Here is a 19,005-nt window from a genome sequence, read left to right on the forward strand (position 1 = left end):
AGAAGGATGGAGAGGGACAGAGAGAGAAGAAGGATGGAGAGGGAAAGAGAGAGAAGAAGGATGGAGAGGGAAAGAGAGAGAAGAAGGATGGAGAGGAAAAGGAAAGGTGACAGAGAGAACGAGAGATCAGAAAGGACAGGGAGCATGAAGAGAAGTACTGTATAGAGATGAGAAGGGTCAGGGAGAGAGACATAAGAAGATGGACAGAAAAAGGAATAGAGAGCGAGCGAGCGAGTGAGAATAGAGGGAACGAGAGAGAGGTGAAAGAGGTCAGGAGGATGGTGTGTTGCCAAATGTAGAGAGAGTTCTCCATGGAGGGGACCTGCTGAAGGCTGTCTCTGCTGCTCTGTCGTCGTTACCCCATTCCTACACACACACACACACACACACACACACACACACACGCGGTTTCATTATTACAGCACATTTAAGTCAAATTTGAAAACTTCCTTTTTCTTTTGAAGCAACACATGCACGCACAAATGTGGTTTCATTACGTAAAATCTAAACACTTCCTTTAGAAGGCTAATTAGGATCCAAAGACAGTCCGTTTCCCCTGATGGATTATAGCTTCACATGAAGTCGTGACGATAGCATCGTGGTGACTCTGTCCACGGTAACCCATATACTAGCACCTTGTCTGGGGAGAGGGTTTAGCTTAATAAGTCCACCTCATCAAGCTAATTAATGAGATGATTACAGCTAACGAGAGGAGGAGGGCCCATGCAGGCTGGCCCAGGTCACAGTCATGGGAAGTTGACTCAAATTGTGTTTGTGTTCAGTAGGGAGGCAGACAGAGACCACAGAGCCCCAGGACAGCAACACATTTAGACCCAACCAACACATGAGATCATTACTTGACACATTGGAAAGAATCAACAACAAAAACAGAGCAAACTAGAATGCTATTTGGCCCTAGACAGAGAGTACACAGTGGCAGAATAGCTGGCCACTGTGACTGACCCAGGCTTAAGGAAAGCTTTGACTATGTACAGACTCAGTGAGCGTAGCCTTGCTATTGAGAAAGGCCGTCGTAGGCAGACATGGCTCTCAGGAGAAGACCGGCTATGTGCTCACTACTGTTGTGACAAGAAAAGGGCAACCAGTGAAGAACAAACCCCGTTGTGAAAACAAACATAGTGATGTTTCATTATTTTCCCTTTTGTACTTGAACTATTTGCACATTGTTACAACACTGTATATAGACATAATGTGACATTGGAAATGTCTTTATTCTTTTGGAACTTCTGTGAGTGTAATGTTTACCGTTCATTTTACTGTAAATGATCTACTCCACTTGCTTTGGAAATGTTAACATATGTTTCCCTTGCCAATATAACCCAGAAATGAGAGTGAGAGAGATCTCTGCAATCTTCCCCCAATTCTTGGATCGTGGTGTCAACCCTTCTACAGAGGAAGGACTTCCACCCTGCCACAATCCAAAGAATAAACGTCAATGTACACTTGGCCCACCATCCCACCCTCGATCTGGACTGTCTCTAGGACCATGTTCACCTGTACAGGGAGACAGTCACCATCCTTGCCAAGACTCTCAAGGACTTTAAACCCGACCTCTCCACCCAGAAACAGCGAAACAATCTCCACCCCCGAGATCACTAAGGCAACACCCCGGACCAGCACCCAGGCTCCCCCAGCCCCGGCCACAGCACCACCAACCTCAACGCCCACCACAGCCAGTGCAGCTCAGGCCAGCCCAGCTCAGCTCAGCCCAGCTTCAAACCCACCCAGACGAGGCCTACCCCCCCCACCCCCGGCAGTCCCACACCTGATGGAGCCACAGCCCAGCTTCAAACCAACCCAGACGAGCCACACCCCAGCTTCAAACCCCAAATACTTATTTTCCACCATAATTTGCAAATAAATTCATTAAAAATCCTACAATGTGATTTTCTGGATTTTTTTTCTCATTTTGTCTGTCATAATTGAAGTGATGAAAATGAAAATTACAGGCCTCTCATCTTTATTTAGTGGGAGAACTTGCACAATTGGTGGCTGACTAAATACTTTTTTGCCCCACTGTATTTGACAAAGGAGCCTCCTTGGCTAATCTAAAGAAACAGAAGAGCAAACCAAAAATAATAGATAATAAAAAATGGTTTGATAATGATTGCAAAAATCGAAGAAAGTCATTGAGAACTATATCTAATGCAAAACACAGAATCAGACAACAACAATATACGCCTTCAATATGGGGAAACACTGAAGCAATACAAACACACCCTAAGAACAAAAAAGGAACAGCACATTAGAAATCAGCTGGATGGAATTGTGGAATCCATAGAATCAAACCACTTCCGGGAGAATTTGAATAAATGAATCAAATCTCATCATGAGGAATTGGCTATCCAAAATGGCGATATGTGGAGAAATCACCTTTGCAAACCTCTACAGCAATATAACAAAGATCCCAGAACAAAAAGATATACAAGAACAATATAAAATACTTGAATCAGCATTCAAAGACTATCAGAATCCTGTGGATACCCCAACTACAGAAGAAGAATTATTGGAAAAACAATATATTCTCCAACCCAAAAAGGCCTGTGGTGCTGATGGTATTTTAAATGAAAATGATCAAATTTACAGATCACAAATTCAAATTGGCTATACTCAAACTCTTCAACATTATCCTCACTGAAGGCATTTCCGCCTATTTCTGGAACCAAGGATTGGTCAGACCAATCTATAAAAAGGGAGACAAATTTGACCCAAATAATGACAGAGGAATTTGCGTTAACAGCAACTTGGGGAAAATTCTCGGCAGTATCATAAATAGTAGACTACGTCATTTCCTTGATGAACACAACGTCCTGAGCAGAAGCCAGAATTTAAAAAAAAAGAAATTGTACAACAGACCACATTTACACCCTCCACACTCTAATTGACCAACAAGTAAACCAAAACAAAGGCCCAATCTACTCAATTTGACACACAAGTATGTTTTTTTAATGAACTAATAGAAAGTGGTATTGGAGGAAAACATAATGATGTTATTAAATCAATGTACACTAAAAACAAATATGTGTTTTGCAACAAGCAAACAGACTTCTTCTCTCAGGGACGGGGAGTGAAACAGGGCTGCCCAATAAGTCCAACACTATTTAACATCTACATTAATTAATGAATTAACAACAAGCAAACAGACTTCTTCTCTCAGGGACAGGGAGTGAAACAGGGCTGCTCAATAAGTCCAACACTATTTAACATCTACATTAATGAATTGGCAAAAACATTAGACGAATCTGAAGCAACTGGTTTCACCGTACACAACACCGAAATCAAGTGTCTGCTGTACACAAATGACCTGGTGCTGCTGTCTCCCACTAAGGAGGGGTTACAGCAGCACCTAGATCGCCGTCACAGGTTCTGTCAGACCTGGGCTCTGACAGTTAACCTAATAAACCTGAATATAATGATTCTATTTGGACACAGTTCTATTACAACACACCAAAATGACACGTATCTAGGACTAAATATCAACAAGACAGGTAGCTTTCACATGGCTGTAAACGAGCTGAGACAAAGCAAGAAGAGCATTCTATGCCATTAAAAGGAACATTAAAATCTAAATTTCAATTAGAATCTTGCTCAAAATGTTCCAATCAGTTATAGAACCAATTGCTCTATATGGCAGGGAAGTATGTGGTCCAATCTCTAATAATGAATTTACTAAATGAGACAAACATCCCATCGAAATACTACATGCAGTGTTTTGCAAGACTGTATTGCAAGTGCAAAGAAATATTCAGAATTGGGCCAATACACCCTCCTTATTCGAATTGAAAAACGAGCCTGCAAATTTTACAACCATCTAAAAACAAGTGACCCCAAAACATTCCATCACTAAGTCCTATAATGTCAACACATGAAACAAGGGAAGAGTCCCCTCAGCCAGCTGGTTCTGGGGCTCAGTTCACCAACCCAAACCAACCCCATAGAGCCTCAGGACAGCACTCAGTCAGCTGGTTCTGAGGCTCAGTTCACCAACCCAAACCAACCCCATAGAGCCTCAGGACAGCACTCAGTCAGCTGGTTCTGGGGCTCAGTTCACCAACCCAAACCAACCCCATAGAGCCTCAGGACAGCACTCAGTCAGCTGGTTCTGGGGCTCAGTTCACCAACCCAAACCAACCCCATAGAGCCTCAGGACAGCACTCAGTCAGCTGGTTCTGGGGCTCAGTTCACCAACCCAAACCAACCCCATAGAGCCTCAGGACAGCACTCAGCCAGCTGGTTCTGGGGCTCAGTTCACCAACCCAAACCAACCCCATAGAGCCTCAGGACAGCACTCAGCCAGCTGGTTCTGGGGCTCAGTTCACCAACTCAAACCAACCCCATAGAGCCTCAGGACAACACTCAGCCAGCTGGTTCTGGGGCTCAGTTCACCAACCCAAACCAACCCCATAGAGCCTCAGGACAACACTCAGCCAGCTGGTTCTGGGGCTCAGTTCACCAACCCAAACCAACCCCATAGAGCCTCAGGACAACACTCAGCCAGCTGGTTCTGGGGCTCAGTTCACCAACCCAAACCAACCCCATAGAGCCTCAGGACAACACTCAGCCAGCTGGTTCTGGGGCTCAGTTCACCAACCCAAACCAACCCCATAGAGCCTCAGGACAACACTCAGCCAGCTGGTTCTGGGGCTCAGTTCACCAACCCAAACCAACCCCATAGAGCCTCAGAACAGCACTCAGCCAGCTGGTTCTGGGGCTCAGTTCACCAACCCAAACCAACCCCATAGAGCCTCAGAACAACACTCAGCCAGCTGGTTCTGGGGCTCAGTTCACCAACCCAAACCAACCCCATAGAGCCTCAGAACAACACTCAGCCAGCTGGTTCTGGGGCTCAGTTCACCAACCCAAACCAACCCCATAGAGCCTCAGGACAACACTCAGCCAGCTGGTTCTGGGGCTCAGTTCACCAACCCAAACCAACCCCATAGAGCCTCAGGACAACACTCAGCCAGCTGGTTCTGGGGCTCAGTTCACCAACCCAAACCAACCCCATAGAGCCTCAGGACAGCACTCAGCCAGCTGGTTCGGAGGCTCAGTTCACCAACCCAAACCAACCCCATAGAGCCTCAGAACAGCACTCAGCCAGCTGGTTCTGGGGCTCAGTTCACCAACCCAAACCAACCCCATAGAGCCTCAGAACAACACTCAGCCAGCTGGTTCTGGGGCTCAGTTCACCAACCCAAACCAACCCCATAGAGCCTCAGAACAACACTCAGCCAGCTGGTTCTGGGGCTCAGTTCACCAACCCAAACCAACCCCATAGAGCCTCAGGACAACACTCAGCCAGCTGGTTCTGGGGCTCAGTTCACCAACCCAAACCAACCCCATAGAGCCTCAGGACAACACTCAGCCAGCTGGTTCTGGGGCTCAGTTCACCAACCCAAACCAACCCCATAGAGCCTCAGGACAGCACTCAGCCAGCTGGTTCGGAGGCTCAGTTCACCAACCCAAACCAACCCCATAGAGCCTCAGGACAGAACTCAGAAAATCTGGCCCAAACAAATCATCACAAAACAAAAATAAAAATACATCACCTAATGGAAAGACACCACAAGAAAATCTAAGTAAACTTCAATGCTATTTGGCTCTAAACAGACAGTACATGGTGGCAGACTATCTGACCACTGTGACTGATAGAAAACTGAGGGAAACACTGACTAGGTACAGACTCAGGGAGCACACAACCTGAGGGTCAGCCAATAAAAAGTGCAATGTAATGTCAATAATATTTCCCATGTTGTTTTGCTTTTCATACCAAGCCATGTGGCTTCTCAGTCAGGTTGAGACTGGTCTACTAACATTGCTTTAATGTATTATTATTCCCATTGATATTGTTGTTGTAGTTGCTGTTCATGGTAATCCCATTTCCACTACTACTATTGTTATTGCTGTTGGTCCCTCAATTTCTTATATATATATATTCTGACAATGTAAGTCATTTAACTTTCCATGTCAATAAAGTCTATGAGAGAGAGAGAGAGTTGTGATGTATGATTAGACATGTGGTTGTTGCTTAGGTGTCCAAAAGGTGGAGGAAGTCAATGAGAGTAGGTTGACCTTTTTAGATAAATAACAAAGTATATTGAGTTGAATTGGAGAGAGAGAGACCTTACCTGAGAGGTAATGCTAACACGTTTGAGGGTGAGGTCTGGAAAACAACAACACAAACAAACAGAATCATGTAAAGAAGGATGTCAGTGCTGATGACTATATGAAGGCATTATGAGACATGAGATCATTGAATCACTCTATTCACTTACAAACACTCACCAAGAATATGGTCCCCGGAATGAAGCTTGGCCCATAGAAGAGCCCCCTCTCTAGACACAAGAGAGAAATACTACTAGAAATACTATTTTAAAGGGAGAAATACTATTAGAAAACTATTCTAAAAGGAGAAAAAATATTCGAAAACTATTCTAAAGGGAGAAATACTATTAGAAATACTATTAGAAAACTATTCTAAAGGGATAAATACTATTAGAAATACTATTCTAAAGGGAGAAATACTATTAGAAAACTATTCTAAAGGGAGAAATACTATTAGAAAACTATTCTAAAGGGAGAAATACTATTAGAAACCTATTCTAAAGGGAGAAATACGATTAGAAAACTATTCTAAAGGGAGAAATACCATTAAAAATACTATTCTAAATGGAGAAATACTATTAGAAAACCATTCTAAAGGGAGAAATACTATTAGAAAACTATTCTAAAGGGAGAAATACGATTAGAAAACTATTCTAAAGGGAGATGTCATGTATTGTCATGTTGTGTCTTGTTTCTGTCCTTTCCCTTCACCCTGTCTCCCTCTGCTGGTCGTTATTAGGTTACCTTTTCTCCCCCTCTTTCCCCCCAGCTGTTCCTTGTCTCCTCCTAACTACCTCGTCACCCCTTTTCCCACCTGTTCCCTTTTTCCCTCTGATTAGTCCTCTATATCTCTCTCTGTTTTTGTTTCTGTCTTTGTCGGATTCTTGTTTGTGTTAGTCATGCCTGAACCAGACTATCGTCATGTTTGCTGCAACCTTGTCCTGTCCTGTCGGAATCTGCCGGTCCATCTGAGCCTACCTATGTTTGGTTATTAAAGAAGCTCTGTTTACATTAATTCGCTTTTGGGTCCTCATTCACGCACCGTAACAGGAGAAATACTATTAGAAAACTATTCTAAAGGGAGAAATACGATTAGAAAACTATTCTAAAGGGAGAAATACTATTAGAAAACTATTCTAAAGGGAGAAATACTATTAGAAAACTACAGTGCCTTGCGAAAGTATTCGGCCCCCTTGAACTTTGCAACCTTTTGCCACATTTCAGGCTTCAAACATAAAGATATTCAATATTATCGCTTGCACAGTGCTCCTTGGGATGTTTAAAGCTTGGGAAATATTTTTGTATCCAAATCCGGCTTTAACCTGTCTACGATATTGGTTCCCAATTGGGAATCAACCCTCTCACGTTCAGCTGAAACGGTGGCGCATGGAACGCAAAAATATTCTTAAAAATATTTAACCTCCACACATTAACAAGTCCAATAGCTCAAATGAAAGATAAACACCCTGTTCATCTAGCCAGCAAGTCAGATTTCTAAAATGTTTTACGGCGAAAACATAGCACATATATATGTCAAACCACCACCAGACACAGCTCATTTGAATAGCCAAAACATGCAATCAACAAACGCAGGATTAAAAAATAAATCGTTCACTAACCTTTTGAAAATCTTCATCAGATGACAGTAATATGACATGTTACACAGTACATTTTTTTTTTTTCAATAATATGCCATTTATATCCATAAATGTCCATTTACAGTGAGTTCAGTTCAGAAATTACTCAAAAATGCCCGCAGGAAATCTAGGTAGCGCGGCAAGATAACGTAAATAGACATCATAAACTTTGACTAAATATACATGTTCTACATATAGTTAGAAAGATACACTGCTGCTTTATGCAACCGCTTTGTTAGATTTATTTTTAAGGTTACAGAAATCGCACACTATTCAATATGCTGAGACGGCGCTCAGTTCCAAGCTACATTTCTACGTAATGTTGGAGTCAACAGAAACACAGATTTAAGCATAAATATTCCCTTACCTTCGATGGTCTTCGTTCAGAATGTTCTGGAAGGCTTCATACTTACCCAATACATCGTTTGGTTTCAAGTCTTGCGTCTTTGTATTAGCTACTGCTAATAACATCAGCAGAAATGCACCCAAAACGTCCTCTGGTCCGGAAAAGTTGCGCATCAAAACTTCAAAATTACATATATGTCGACTAAACAGGTCAAACTAAGTGCAGAAGCAAGCTTTATGATGTTTTAGACACACAAAACAAACTTCAATTCAATCGGCCATCGTCTGCCCTTCTCTTGAGTGCTGGAACAAAGGAATGGCTGGGACCAATTCGCGCCCCTACGCACAGCCTATTTTCTCGTGGCACGCACTAATTTCACTCCCATAGGGTCAATTCTCGCGGGATTTGAACGATTCAAAGCTCTACTGAAAGAGGACATCTAGCGGAAGAGATAGAAAGTCTCCCCAGAATCATAACTGGTTGGGAAGGGTGGGGGCGATGACGTCAAAGTTGCTCCAACTTTCATGGCCACAAAAGCTAGTTTGGAAGAATGCCTGCCCTGTGAGTTCTGCTATACTTACAGACATAATTCCAACGGTTTTAGAATCTTTAGAGTGTTTTCTATCCAAATAATAATTTATTTGCATATATTAGCAATTTTTGACAGATTTATTTTTCAGTTTACTAGGGGTACCCAATCTCTCCAAAGGGGGCATATGTCTGCCATATCCTTAACTGGTTTAGACTTCTTCACAACAGTATCTCGGACCTGCCTGGTGTGTTCCTTGTTCTTCATGATGCTCTCTGCGCTTTTAACGGACCTCTGAGACTATCACAGTGCAGGTGCATTCATACGGAGACTTGATTACACACGGGTGGATTGTATTTATCATCATTAGTCATTTAGGTCAACATTGGATCATTCAGAGATCCTCACTGAACTTCTGGAGCGAGTTTGCTGCACTGAAAGTAAAGGGGCTGAATAATTTTGCACGCCCAATTTTTCAGTTTTTGATTTGTTATAAAAGTTTGAAACATCCAATAAATGTAGTTCCACTTCATGATTGTGTCCCACTTGTTGTTGATTCTTCACAAAAAAATACAGTTTTATATCTTTATGTTTGAAGCCTGAAATGTGGCAAAAGGTCGCAAAGTTCAAGGGGGCCGAATACTTTCGCAAGGCACTGTATTCTAACGAGAGAAATACTATTAGAAAACTATTCTAAAGGGAGAAATACTATTAGAAAACTATTCTAAAGGGAGAAAAACTATTTGAAAAATTATACTAAAGGGAGAAATACTGTTAGAATTACTATTCTAAAGGGAGAAATACTATTAGAAATACTATTCTGAAGGGAGAAATACTATTAGAAATACTATTCTGAAGGGAGAAATACTATTAGAAATACTATTCTGAAGGGAGAAATACTATTAGAATACTATTCTGAAGGGAGAAATACTATTAGAAAACTATTCTAAAGGGAGAAATACTATTAGAAATACTATTCTAAAGGGAGAAATACTAATAGAAATACTATTCTGAAGGGAGAAATACTATTAGAAACTATTCTAAAGGGAGAAATACTATTAGAAAACTATTCTAAAACATCTCATGCTCTATGATATTACTGTACTTCCCTGAAAGTTAGAGACTCATAGAGGATCCAACACCCACCTTTTACGCTTTTCTTCCGCCATTACCTTAACTGGACAATGAGAAGAGAAACGAGAGAAGAGAATTAAAAACTGAAAAGGTGTAATGAACAGAGTCAGTGATGTCATATTTTGAATGGTAAAGGACATTTCTTTAAAGGTTTACTAGCCTGATCCCAGATCAGTTTGTGCTGTCCTGCCAACTCTTATTAAGGTAAACCGCTCCTGGTTGACAAGAGAGCACAAACTGTTCTGGGAACAGAGTATAGGTTAACAGGTGTAACATTACCTTTCCTCTGCACCGCCACACCCACGCCCACCAGTACAATGAAGAACAGAACCACAACAGAAAGATATCCCAACACCAGAGGCCAGTCCACTCCAGTCAGCCCTACCAGAAAGACAATATCACCTGTCAATCAACGAGCCCCCATATGCATACGTATTATCTTAGATAGAGCCAGTTTGCTACAGCAGGAAACTAATCCTGCAGCAACAGGAAATGTCGTTGTAATTTCCAGGTTATAATTATTGGACATTTTTGGGAGAATGACAAATCTGTGGAAATTGTGTCTGTGTCTAACATCAATACCAAACATCAGGCCCAGAATGCGTCTAATATCAATACCAAACACCAAGCCCACACTGTGTCTAACATCAATACCAAACATCAGGCCCACAATGTGTCTAATATCAATACCAAACACCAAGCCCACACTGTGTCTAATATCAATACCAAACACCAAGCCCACACTGTGTCTAACATCAATACCAAACATCAGGCCCACACTGTGTCTAATATCAATACCAAACATCAGGCCCACACTGTGTCTAATATCAATACCAAACACCAAGCCCACACTGTGTCTAATATCAATACCAAACATCAGACCCACACTGTGTCTAATATCAATACCAAACATCAGGCCCACACTGTGTCTAACATCAATACCAAACATCAGGCCCACACTGTGTCTAATATCAATACCAAACATCAGGCCCACACTGTGTCTAACATCAATACCAAACATCAGGCCCACACTGTGTCTAACATCAATACCAAACATCAGGCCCACACTGTGTCTAATATCAATACCAAACATCAGGCCCACACTGTGTCTAATATCAATACCAAACATCAGGCCCACACTGTGTCTAATATCAATACCAAACATCAGGCCCACACTGTGTGTAATATCAATACCAAACATCAGGCCCACACTGTGTCTAATATCAATACCAAACATCAGGCCCACACTGTGTCTAATATCAATACCAAACATCAGGCCCACACTGTGTCTAACATCAATTACCAAACACCAAGCCCACACTGTGTCTAACATGAATACCAAACACCAAGCCCACACTGTGTCTAATATTAATACCAAACATCAGGCCCACACTGTGTGTAATATCAATACCAAACATCAGGCCCACACTGTGTCTAACATCAATACCAAACATCAGGCCCACACTGTGTCTAACATGAATACCAAACACCAAGCCCACACTGTGTCTAATATCAATACCAAACACCAAGCCCACACTGTGTCTAATATCAATACCAAACATCAGGCCCACACTGTGTCTAACATGAATACCAAACACCAAGCCCACACTGTGTCTAATATCAATACCAAACACCAAGCCCACACTGTGTCTAATATCAATACCAAACACCAAGCCCACACTGTGTCTAATATCAATACCAAACACCAAGCCCACACTGTGTCTAACATCAATACCAAACATCAGGCCCACACTGTGTCTAACATCAATACCAAACATCAGGCCCACACTGTGTCTAATATCAATACCAAACATCAGGCCCACACTGTGTCTAACATCAATTACCAAACACCAAACCCACACTGTGTCTAACATCAATACCAAACATCAGGCCCACACTGTGTCTAACATCAATACCAAACATCAGGCCCACACTGTGTCTAATATCAATACCAAACATCAGGCCCACACTATGTCTAACATCAATACCAAACACCAAGCCCACACTGTGTCTAATGTCAATACCAAACATCAGGCCCACACTGTGTCTAATATCAATACCAAACACCAAGCCCACACTGTGTCTAATATCAATACCAAACATCAGACCCACAATGTGTCTAATATCAATACCAAACACCAAGCCCACACTGTGTCTAATATCAATACCACGTCAGAGGGTGATTTGTTGATTGTAGTGGTTCCGTGAGTTACCTGGTGAGGAGGAAGGGGAGATGGTGGTCTTTTCTGGAAGACAATGACAGACAATATTATAGGTGAAAAATAATTCAAGGCTGCCTCTTGAGTGGTGTGAGTTGACGCACACAAGCTCAGACAGACACAGACATCAGAGAGATGCAGACCTATGACTCTAGGCACAGCCAGCAGTGCACTTCTCTCTGAGTGGCTCCACTCTGCTCCCAGCAGGGAACTGTATTGGCACTGGTACTGGTCCGTCAACGGGCCGTCCTGGGCAGGCAGGGATGAGAGAGCAAAAAGGGCACGATGTCGGGTAGCGGGGGCACTACGGGTGGCATCAGGGAAGGTACTTCCCAGGCGGTATAGAGAGAAGCGGGCACCAGGGAAGGCAGGTGAGCCAGTACACACCAAGGCCCACTCCCCAGCCTGGCTCTGGAGAGAGAGAGAGGGCACCGGCAACAGCTCTGGGATGGCAGGCCCACCAGAGAAAAGATGGAGAGAGAGTATGGGTATCAGATTTTTCTCACACACAATCCTAACCTTAACCATTGGGAATAAAATACATAACTGACATTAGATCAGTGTCTAGCTGTAATTTCACCTCTCAACCAGATCTCTCACCTGTGACCGTGACAAGAACTGGATGACTGGCGGTTGAATTAGCCGGTCCCTGACGAGGCACTGTAACCTGGTAGAGGCAGGTGTAGGACCCCCCCTCGCCTCCCCTCACGGGCCCCAGGTGGAAGGCCCCGGTCTGGGCTGTGGAGTGGGACACCAGGGAGGCCTGGGGGTGGACCATGGAGCTCCCCATGGAGTGCCCAGTCACTTTAGCTGTCCTCAGCAGTAGGAAGGCCTCTGGTTTCGGGCTCTGCTGGGAGTGAGGAGGAGGGGGGGAGCAGTGGAAGGATAACGTCTGGCCGTGCTTCACCTGACCACCTGGGGGATCAACTGAGAGGATGGGTGGGAGAAGAGGGGGGGGAGGAGGGGGAGGAGGAGGAGGAGGAGCTCTAGGAGAAGCTACACCTAGACAGAGAGAGGGAGAGGGAGAGAGAGAGATTTATGCTGCAATTGTTTATGTGTCGGGGGGCTAGGGTCAGTCTGTTTTATCTGGAGTATTTCTCCTGTCTTATCAGGTGTACTGTGTGAATTTAAGTTATTTGGTCATCTATGAACATTTGAACATCTTGGCCATGTTCTGTTATAATCTCCACCCGGCACAGCCAGAAGAGGACTGGCCACCCCTCATAGCCTGGTTCCTCTCTAGGTTTCTTCCTAGGTTCCGACCTTTCTGGGGAGTTTTTCCCTAGCCGCCGTGCTTCTACATCTGCATTGCTTGCTGTTTGGGTTTTAGGCTGGGTTTCTGTACAGCACTTTGTGACATCAGCGGATGTAGGAAGGGCTTTATAAATACATTTGATTTGATATAAAGGGGTTGTCATGGTGAAGTCTTCCTATTATAAGAAAAGTAAAGAAGGGAGCTTTCTTTCAACTCCAAGGAGATGAATTCAGGAGCTTGTTACTTTTGTAATACACTTTATCAAACCAAATTCACAGTTGTCTATAGGCACTGTGTACTGAAACTATACATTTAGACATGGGATATTTAGCAGAAATTGTATATTCGGTCTCTGAGGTAATGTGAGAACTGCCATTTAAGTTTACCCTCTGTTGTCATTCACACTTCCTGCCTTAACTGTCAGGCGTGATGTTTGTGGTTTCTATATAACCTACAGGGTGTAACAGTACTATACACACATTCATGCACACACACACGTAACCACTGAGAACACCTATGGCAGTTTGGCCAGTGGTGGTGGAGAAGCGGATGGGAGTGTTTATTGACTTCCATCACCAGAGGCTTTAAACCTAGCATAAACCTCAGAACCGCTTCTCACTTTGCATTTCCATGTACAGTTACAATAAATTGCAGAAAAAGATTTCTGTGACTTTGATTTTCATCATTATTTATTCTCAACTGCCTGATCCAAAATCAGTATAAAACTCTAAATCTCACCTTGTTGTTTCAGAGTCAGATAGTGGCTGTATGGGCTATACATCCCTTGGCTGTTCTGATATAGGCAGCAGTATAGAACCTCCCGGGCTGAATCCTCCCTCACTCTCACTGTGAACTGGGCCTCCTGTCTCTCACTGGGGAAAGTCATGGTGTCCACCAGCTTTTTAACCCGGTGGAGTCTGAACAGGGTCCCTCCAGGGCCCTCAGGGGCCCGACAGACAAGGACCACAGCCCCCAGGCTGGTGTTTTCTACGGAGGAGGCCTGGGTGAGGGAGGGTGTTGGGGGGTAGACCGGGTGGAGGTCTGAGGATACTGTAACTGGGGAGGAGCAGTCAAGTGTGAGGCCCAGTAATAGTAAACACTGCATTCCACTAAACAGATAGAGGACACAGGAGGCTGCCGAGGGGAGAACGGATCATAATAATGTCCGGAACGGAGTAAATGGAATGGAAACCATGTATTTGATGTATTTGATACCATTCGACTAATTCCTCTGTGGTCACTACCACGAGCCCGTCCTCCCCAATTAAGGTGCCACCAACCTCCTGTGATCTAGGATCACATTACCCCATCCAAATAGACTACTTAAATTGTCAGGAAATAAAGATGACAGAACTGATGCCAAACATCAGTGAAATATCTCTGTGACTGAAATGGCTTAACTTCTTTACCCTGACATCTACAACATAAGTGTCAGTCAATTCATATTTAAAGTACTTACCCCAAAGTTGTAGATAACAGATGAGCAGAACAAATATCCAAAGTGAGAGATGGTATCGACAGACAAGCATCTTTGAAGGAGCAAGCAGTCTCTCTTCTGTGTGGATGTGGAAGCATCTGCTCTAGGTGGAGGCAAACAGGATCTGCTTTGTGTGTGTGTGTGTGTGTGTGTGTGTGTGTGTGTGTGTGTGTGTGTGTGTGTGTGTGTGTGTGTGTGTGTGTGTGTGTGTGTGTGTGTGTGTGTGTGTGTGTGTGTGTGTGTGTGTGCGTGCGTGCGTGCGCGTGTGTGTGAAAAGTATGACAATGTCTTAAAATAGGACTGAGAGGAAGTACAACATACAGGCACACTTCCTTTTAAGGGGTTTGTTAATGGGATGTGAGATCATATAACATGACAAAATATTTATGCGCCTTTGAACAGGGTATGGTAGTAAATGCCAGGCACACCAGTTTGTGTCAAGAACTGCAACGCTGCTGGGTTTTTCAAACTCAATAGTTTCCCGTGTGTATCAAGAATGGTCCACCACCCAAAGGACATCCAGTCAACTTTACGAAACTGTGGGAAGCATTGGAGTTGAACCTGTCTCCCCTTTATCTACGCTGATTGAAGTGTATTTAACAAGTGACACACACACACACACACATTTTGAATTAGATTTTTTGATTTGAGTCAACATGGGCCAGCATCCCTTTGGAATGCTTTCAACACCTTGTGGAGTCCATGTCCCGACGAATTGAGGCTGTTCTCTTTATGTAGTCTTCACAAGTTCATTAATCATATGGGTAAGTAGGCAACATGCACAGAGCAGACACAATGATGTAGTGTAATGCATCTGGAGACGCCTTGCAGTACAACACTGACACCTAGTGGATGAGAAGTTGCACTGCCGTCCTGCCATAGATCATATAGAACTTTTATGGACAAGAACTGGGACAGTTCTGAAGCATAATAAAACCAAACTTGAACGCTATTTACATTTTAATCAATTGTGCTTTTAACATCATATTTCAATGGAATTCATTTAATTAGTCATATTTAATGTATTGCTTTGACATTTATTAAACAAATGGATATATCTATTAGCTCTGGTCCATGGCAAGAGTGTGGGTTCCTCTACTAACCTCTACTAGTGAAGGACTGCGCCCTGGACCAGAGCTAGATATTGACTTCAAAGTGGTGATAGTGCATTTGCTGCATAAACACGCGCAATAATAGAGGTGTCCACATTGGAGATGTCATAATACCCATACAACCTAGCGGTCAAACAGGGAAATGATTCCAATCACTTTTCCACCCTTCATTTATCTCGATAGGGGATTTTAGAAACACTTAAAATAAGTGGAGAACTTCAAATATGCAGAAAAAATTGAGGACTCCAAATATGATGAACACGTATTGATGCACTGCTCGCTAATGTCCAGTCCCTCGTTAACAAAGTCGACGAAATCAGGGCAAGAGTTGCTTTCCAAAGAAATACCCAGGATTGTAACATACTCTGTTTCACGGAAACATGGCTAGCTTGGGACATGCTGTCGGAGTCAGTACAGCCAACGGGATTTTCAGCATCGCGCCGACAGGAATTAACATCTCTATGGTAAGAAGAAGGGATGGGTGCAAGTTTCATAACAACTCATGGTGTAATTGTAACAACATACAGGAACTCAAGTCCTTTTGTTCACCTGACCTAGAATTCCTCACAATCAAATGCCGACCGTATTATCATCCAAGAGAACTCCCCTCAGTTATTGTCACAGCCGTGTAAATCCCATAGCAAGCAGATACCAAGACGGCCATTAAGGAACTTCATGGACTTTATGCAAACTGGAAACCATATATCCTGAGGCTGCATTTATTGTAGCTGGGGATTTTAACAAAGCTGATTTGAGAACAAGGCTACCTATATTCTATCAGCATATCGATTGCAGTACACGAGCGAGGAACATGCTCGACTATTGCTACTCTAACTTCTGCGATGCATACAAGGCCCTCCACCGCCCTCCTTTTGGCAAATCTGACCATGACTCCATCTTGTTGCTCCCCTCCTATAGGTAGAAACTAAAACAGGAAGCGCCGTACGTAGGTCTATCCAATTCTGGTCTGACCAATCGGATTCCACGCTTCAAGATTACTTCGATCACGTGGACTGGGACATGTTCTGGGTAGCCCAGAGAACAACATTGACGTATACACTGACTCGGTGAGCGAGTTTATAAGGAACTGTATAGGAGATGTTGTACCCACTGGGACTATTAAAACCTTCCCTAACCAGAAACCGTGGATTGATGGCAGCATTCAAGCAAAACTGAAAGCATGTACCACCACATTTAACAATAGCAAGGTGGCTGGGAATATGGTTGTATATTCCCTCCTTAAGTCAATCAGGCAAAACGTCTGTACAGAGACAAAGTGGAGTTGCAATTCAACGTCTCAGACACGAGACGTATGTAGCGGGGTCTACTGACATTTACGGATTACAAAATTAAAAACCAGCCCCGTCGCGGACATTGACGTCTTGCTTCCAGACAAATTAAACAATTTCTTTGCGCGCTTTGAGGACAATACAGTGCCACCAACGTGGCCCGCTACCAAAGACTGTGGCCTTTCCTTCTCCATGGCCGACATGAGTAAACCATTTAAACATGTTAACCCTCGCAAGGCTGCCGGCCCAGACGGCATCCCTAGCCACGTCCTCAGAGCATGCGCAGACCAGCTGGCTGGTGTGTTTACGGACATATTCAATCAATCCCTATCCCAGTCTGCTGTCCCCACATGCTTCAAGATGGCCACCATAGTTCCTGTTCCCAAGAAAACCAAGGTAACTGAACTAAATGACTATCGCCCCGTAGCACTCACTTCTGCCATCATGAAGTGCTTTGAGAGACTAGTCAAGGATCATATCCCCTCCACCCTACATGTCACCCTAGACCCACTTCAATTTGCTTACAGCCCCAATAGGTCCACAGACGATGCAATCGCCATCACACTGCACACTGCCCTGTCCCATCTGGACAAGAGGAATAACTATGTAAGAATGCTGTTCATTGACTACAGCTCATCACTCAACACCATAGTACCCTCCAAACTCATCATTAAGCTTTAGTCCATGGGTCTTGACCCCGCCCTGTGCAACTGGGTCCTGGACTCTCTGACGGGCCGCCCCCAGGTGGTGAAGGTAGGAAACAACATCTCCACTCCACTGATCCTCAACATTTGGGCCCCACAAGGGTGCGTTCTCAACCCCCTCCTGTACTCCCTGTTCACCCATGACTGCGTGGCCATGCACACCTTCAACTCAATCATCAAGTTTTCAGATGACACAACAGTGGTAGGCTTGATTAACAACAACAACGAGACAGCCTACAGGGAGGAGGTGAGGGCCCTTGGAGTGTGGTGTCAGGAAAATAACCTCTCACTCAATGTCAGCAAAACAAAAGAGATGATCGTGGACTTCAGGAAGCAGCAGAGGGAGAACCCCCCCCCCCCCCATCCACATCGATGGGACAGCAGTGGAGAAGGTGGAAAGTTTTAAGTTCCTCGGTGTACATATTACCGACAAACTGAAATGGTGTGGTGAAGAAGGTGCAACAGCATCTCTTCAAACTCAGGAGGCTGAAAAGAATTTGCTTGTCACCGAAAACCCTCACTAACTTTTACAGGTGCACAATCGAGAGCATCCTGTTGGGCTGTATCACCTCCAACTGCAACTGCACCACCCACAACCACAGGGCTCTCCAGAGGGTGGTGCGGTCTGCACATCACATCAAGGGGCTAAACTACCTGACTTCCAGGACACCTACAACACCCGATGTCACAGGAAGGCAAAAAAGATCATCAAGGACAATAACCAACTGAGCCACTGCCTGTTCACCCCACTTCCATCCAGAAGGCGAGGTCAGTACAGGTGCATCAAAGCTGGGACAGAGAGATTGAAAAACAGCTTCTATCTCAAGGACATCGTATTGTTAAACAGCCATCACTACTAGCACAGAGAGGCGGCTGCCTACCTACAGACTTGAAATCATTGGCCATTTTAATAAATGGATCACTAGTCACTTTAATAACGCCACTTAAAGAATGTTTACATATCTCGCATTACTTATCTCATATGTCCACTCTACAGTGAGCTCTTTCTCGTCGAGGGGGAGAGCGGGAAGTCGGCTGTTTTATGGAGGTCGTCAAATACGCTGCCTCTATGCTCTGTAGTGTTCGAGTTTGGAATGTAAACTATGGAACACAGAGAGACACTTGGACATCAAAAGTTTGAATAATTAAACAATATTTGTATTTTGAGAATGTGGGA

At 43.8% G+C, this 19,005-nt stretch overlaps 1 protein-coding gene across 1 annotated transcript; it reads right to left on the reverse strand.

Annotated features, from left to right (window-relative positions):
- Positions 1-14: 14 nt before the first annotated feature.
- LOC110487278 lies at positions 15-14,867 on the reverse strand. The gene is made up of 10 exons (XM_036940299.1): positions 14,706-14,867; positions 13,985-14,302; positions 12,592-12,993; positions 12,135-12,434; positions 11,986-12,018; positions 10,052-10,153; positions 9,785-9,815; positions 6,307-6,356; positions 6,150-6,184; positions 15-366 (listed from the first exon to the last, which is right to left on the reverse strand). The coding sequence occupies exons 1-10, from the start codon at positions 14,773-14,775 to the stop codon at positions 271-273; spliced, it is 1,437 nt and encodes a 478-aa protein (XP_036796194.1). The 5' UTR covers positions 14,776-14,867; the 3' UTR covers positions 15-270.
- Positions 14,868-19,005: the final 4,138 nt, after the last annotated feature.

This window comes from Oncorhynchus mykiss, chromosome 13 (genome assembly GCF_013265735.2).
Source record: "Oncorhynchus mykiss isolate Arlee chromosome 13, USDA_OmykA_1.1, whole genome shotgun sequence".
In the NCBI taxonomy this organism is placed as follows: Eukaryota; Metazoa; Chordata; class Actinopteri; order Salmoniformes; family Salmonidae; genus Oncorhynchus; species Oncorhynchus mykiss.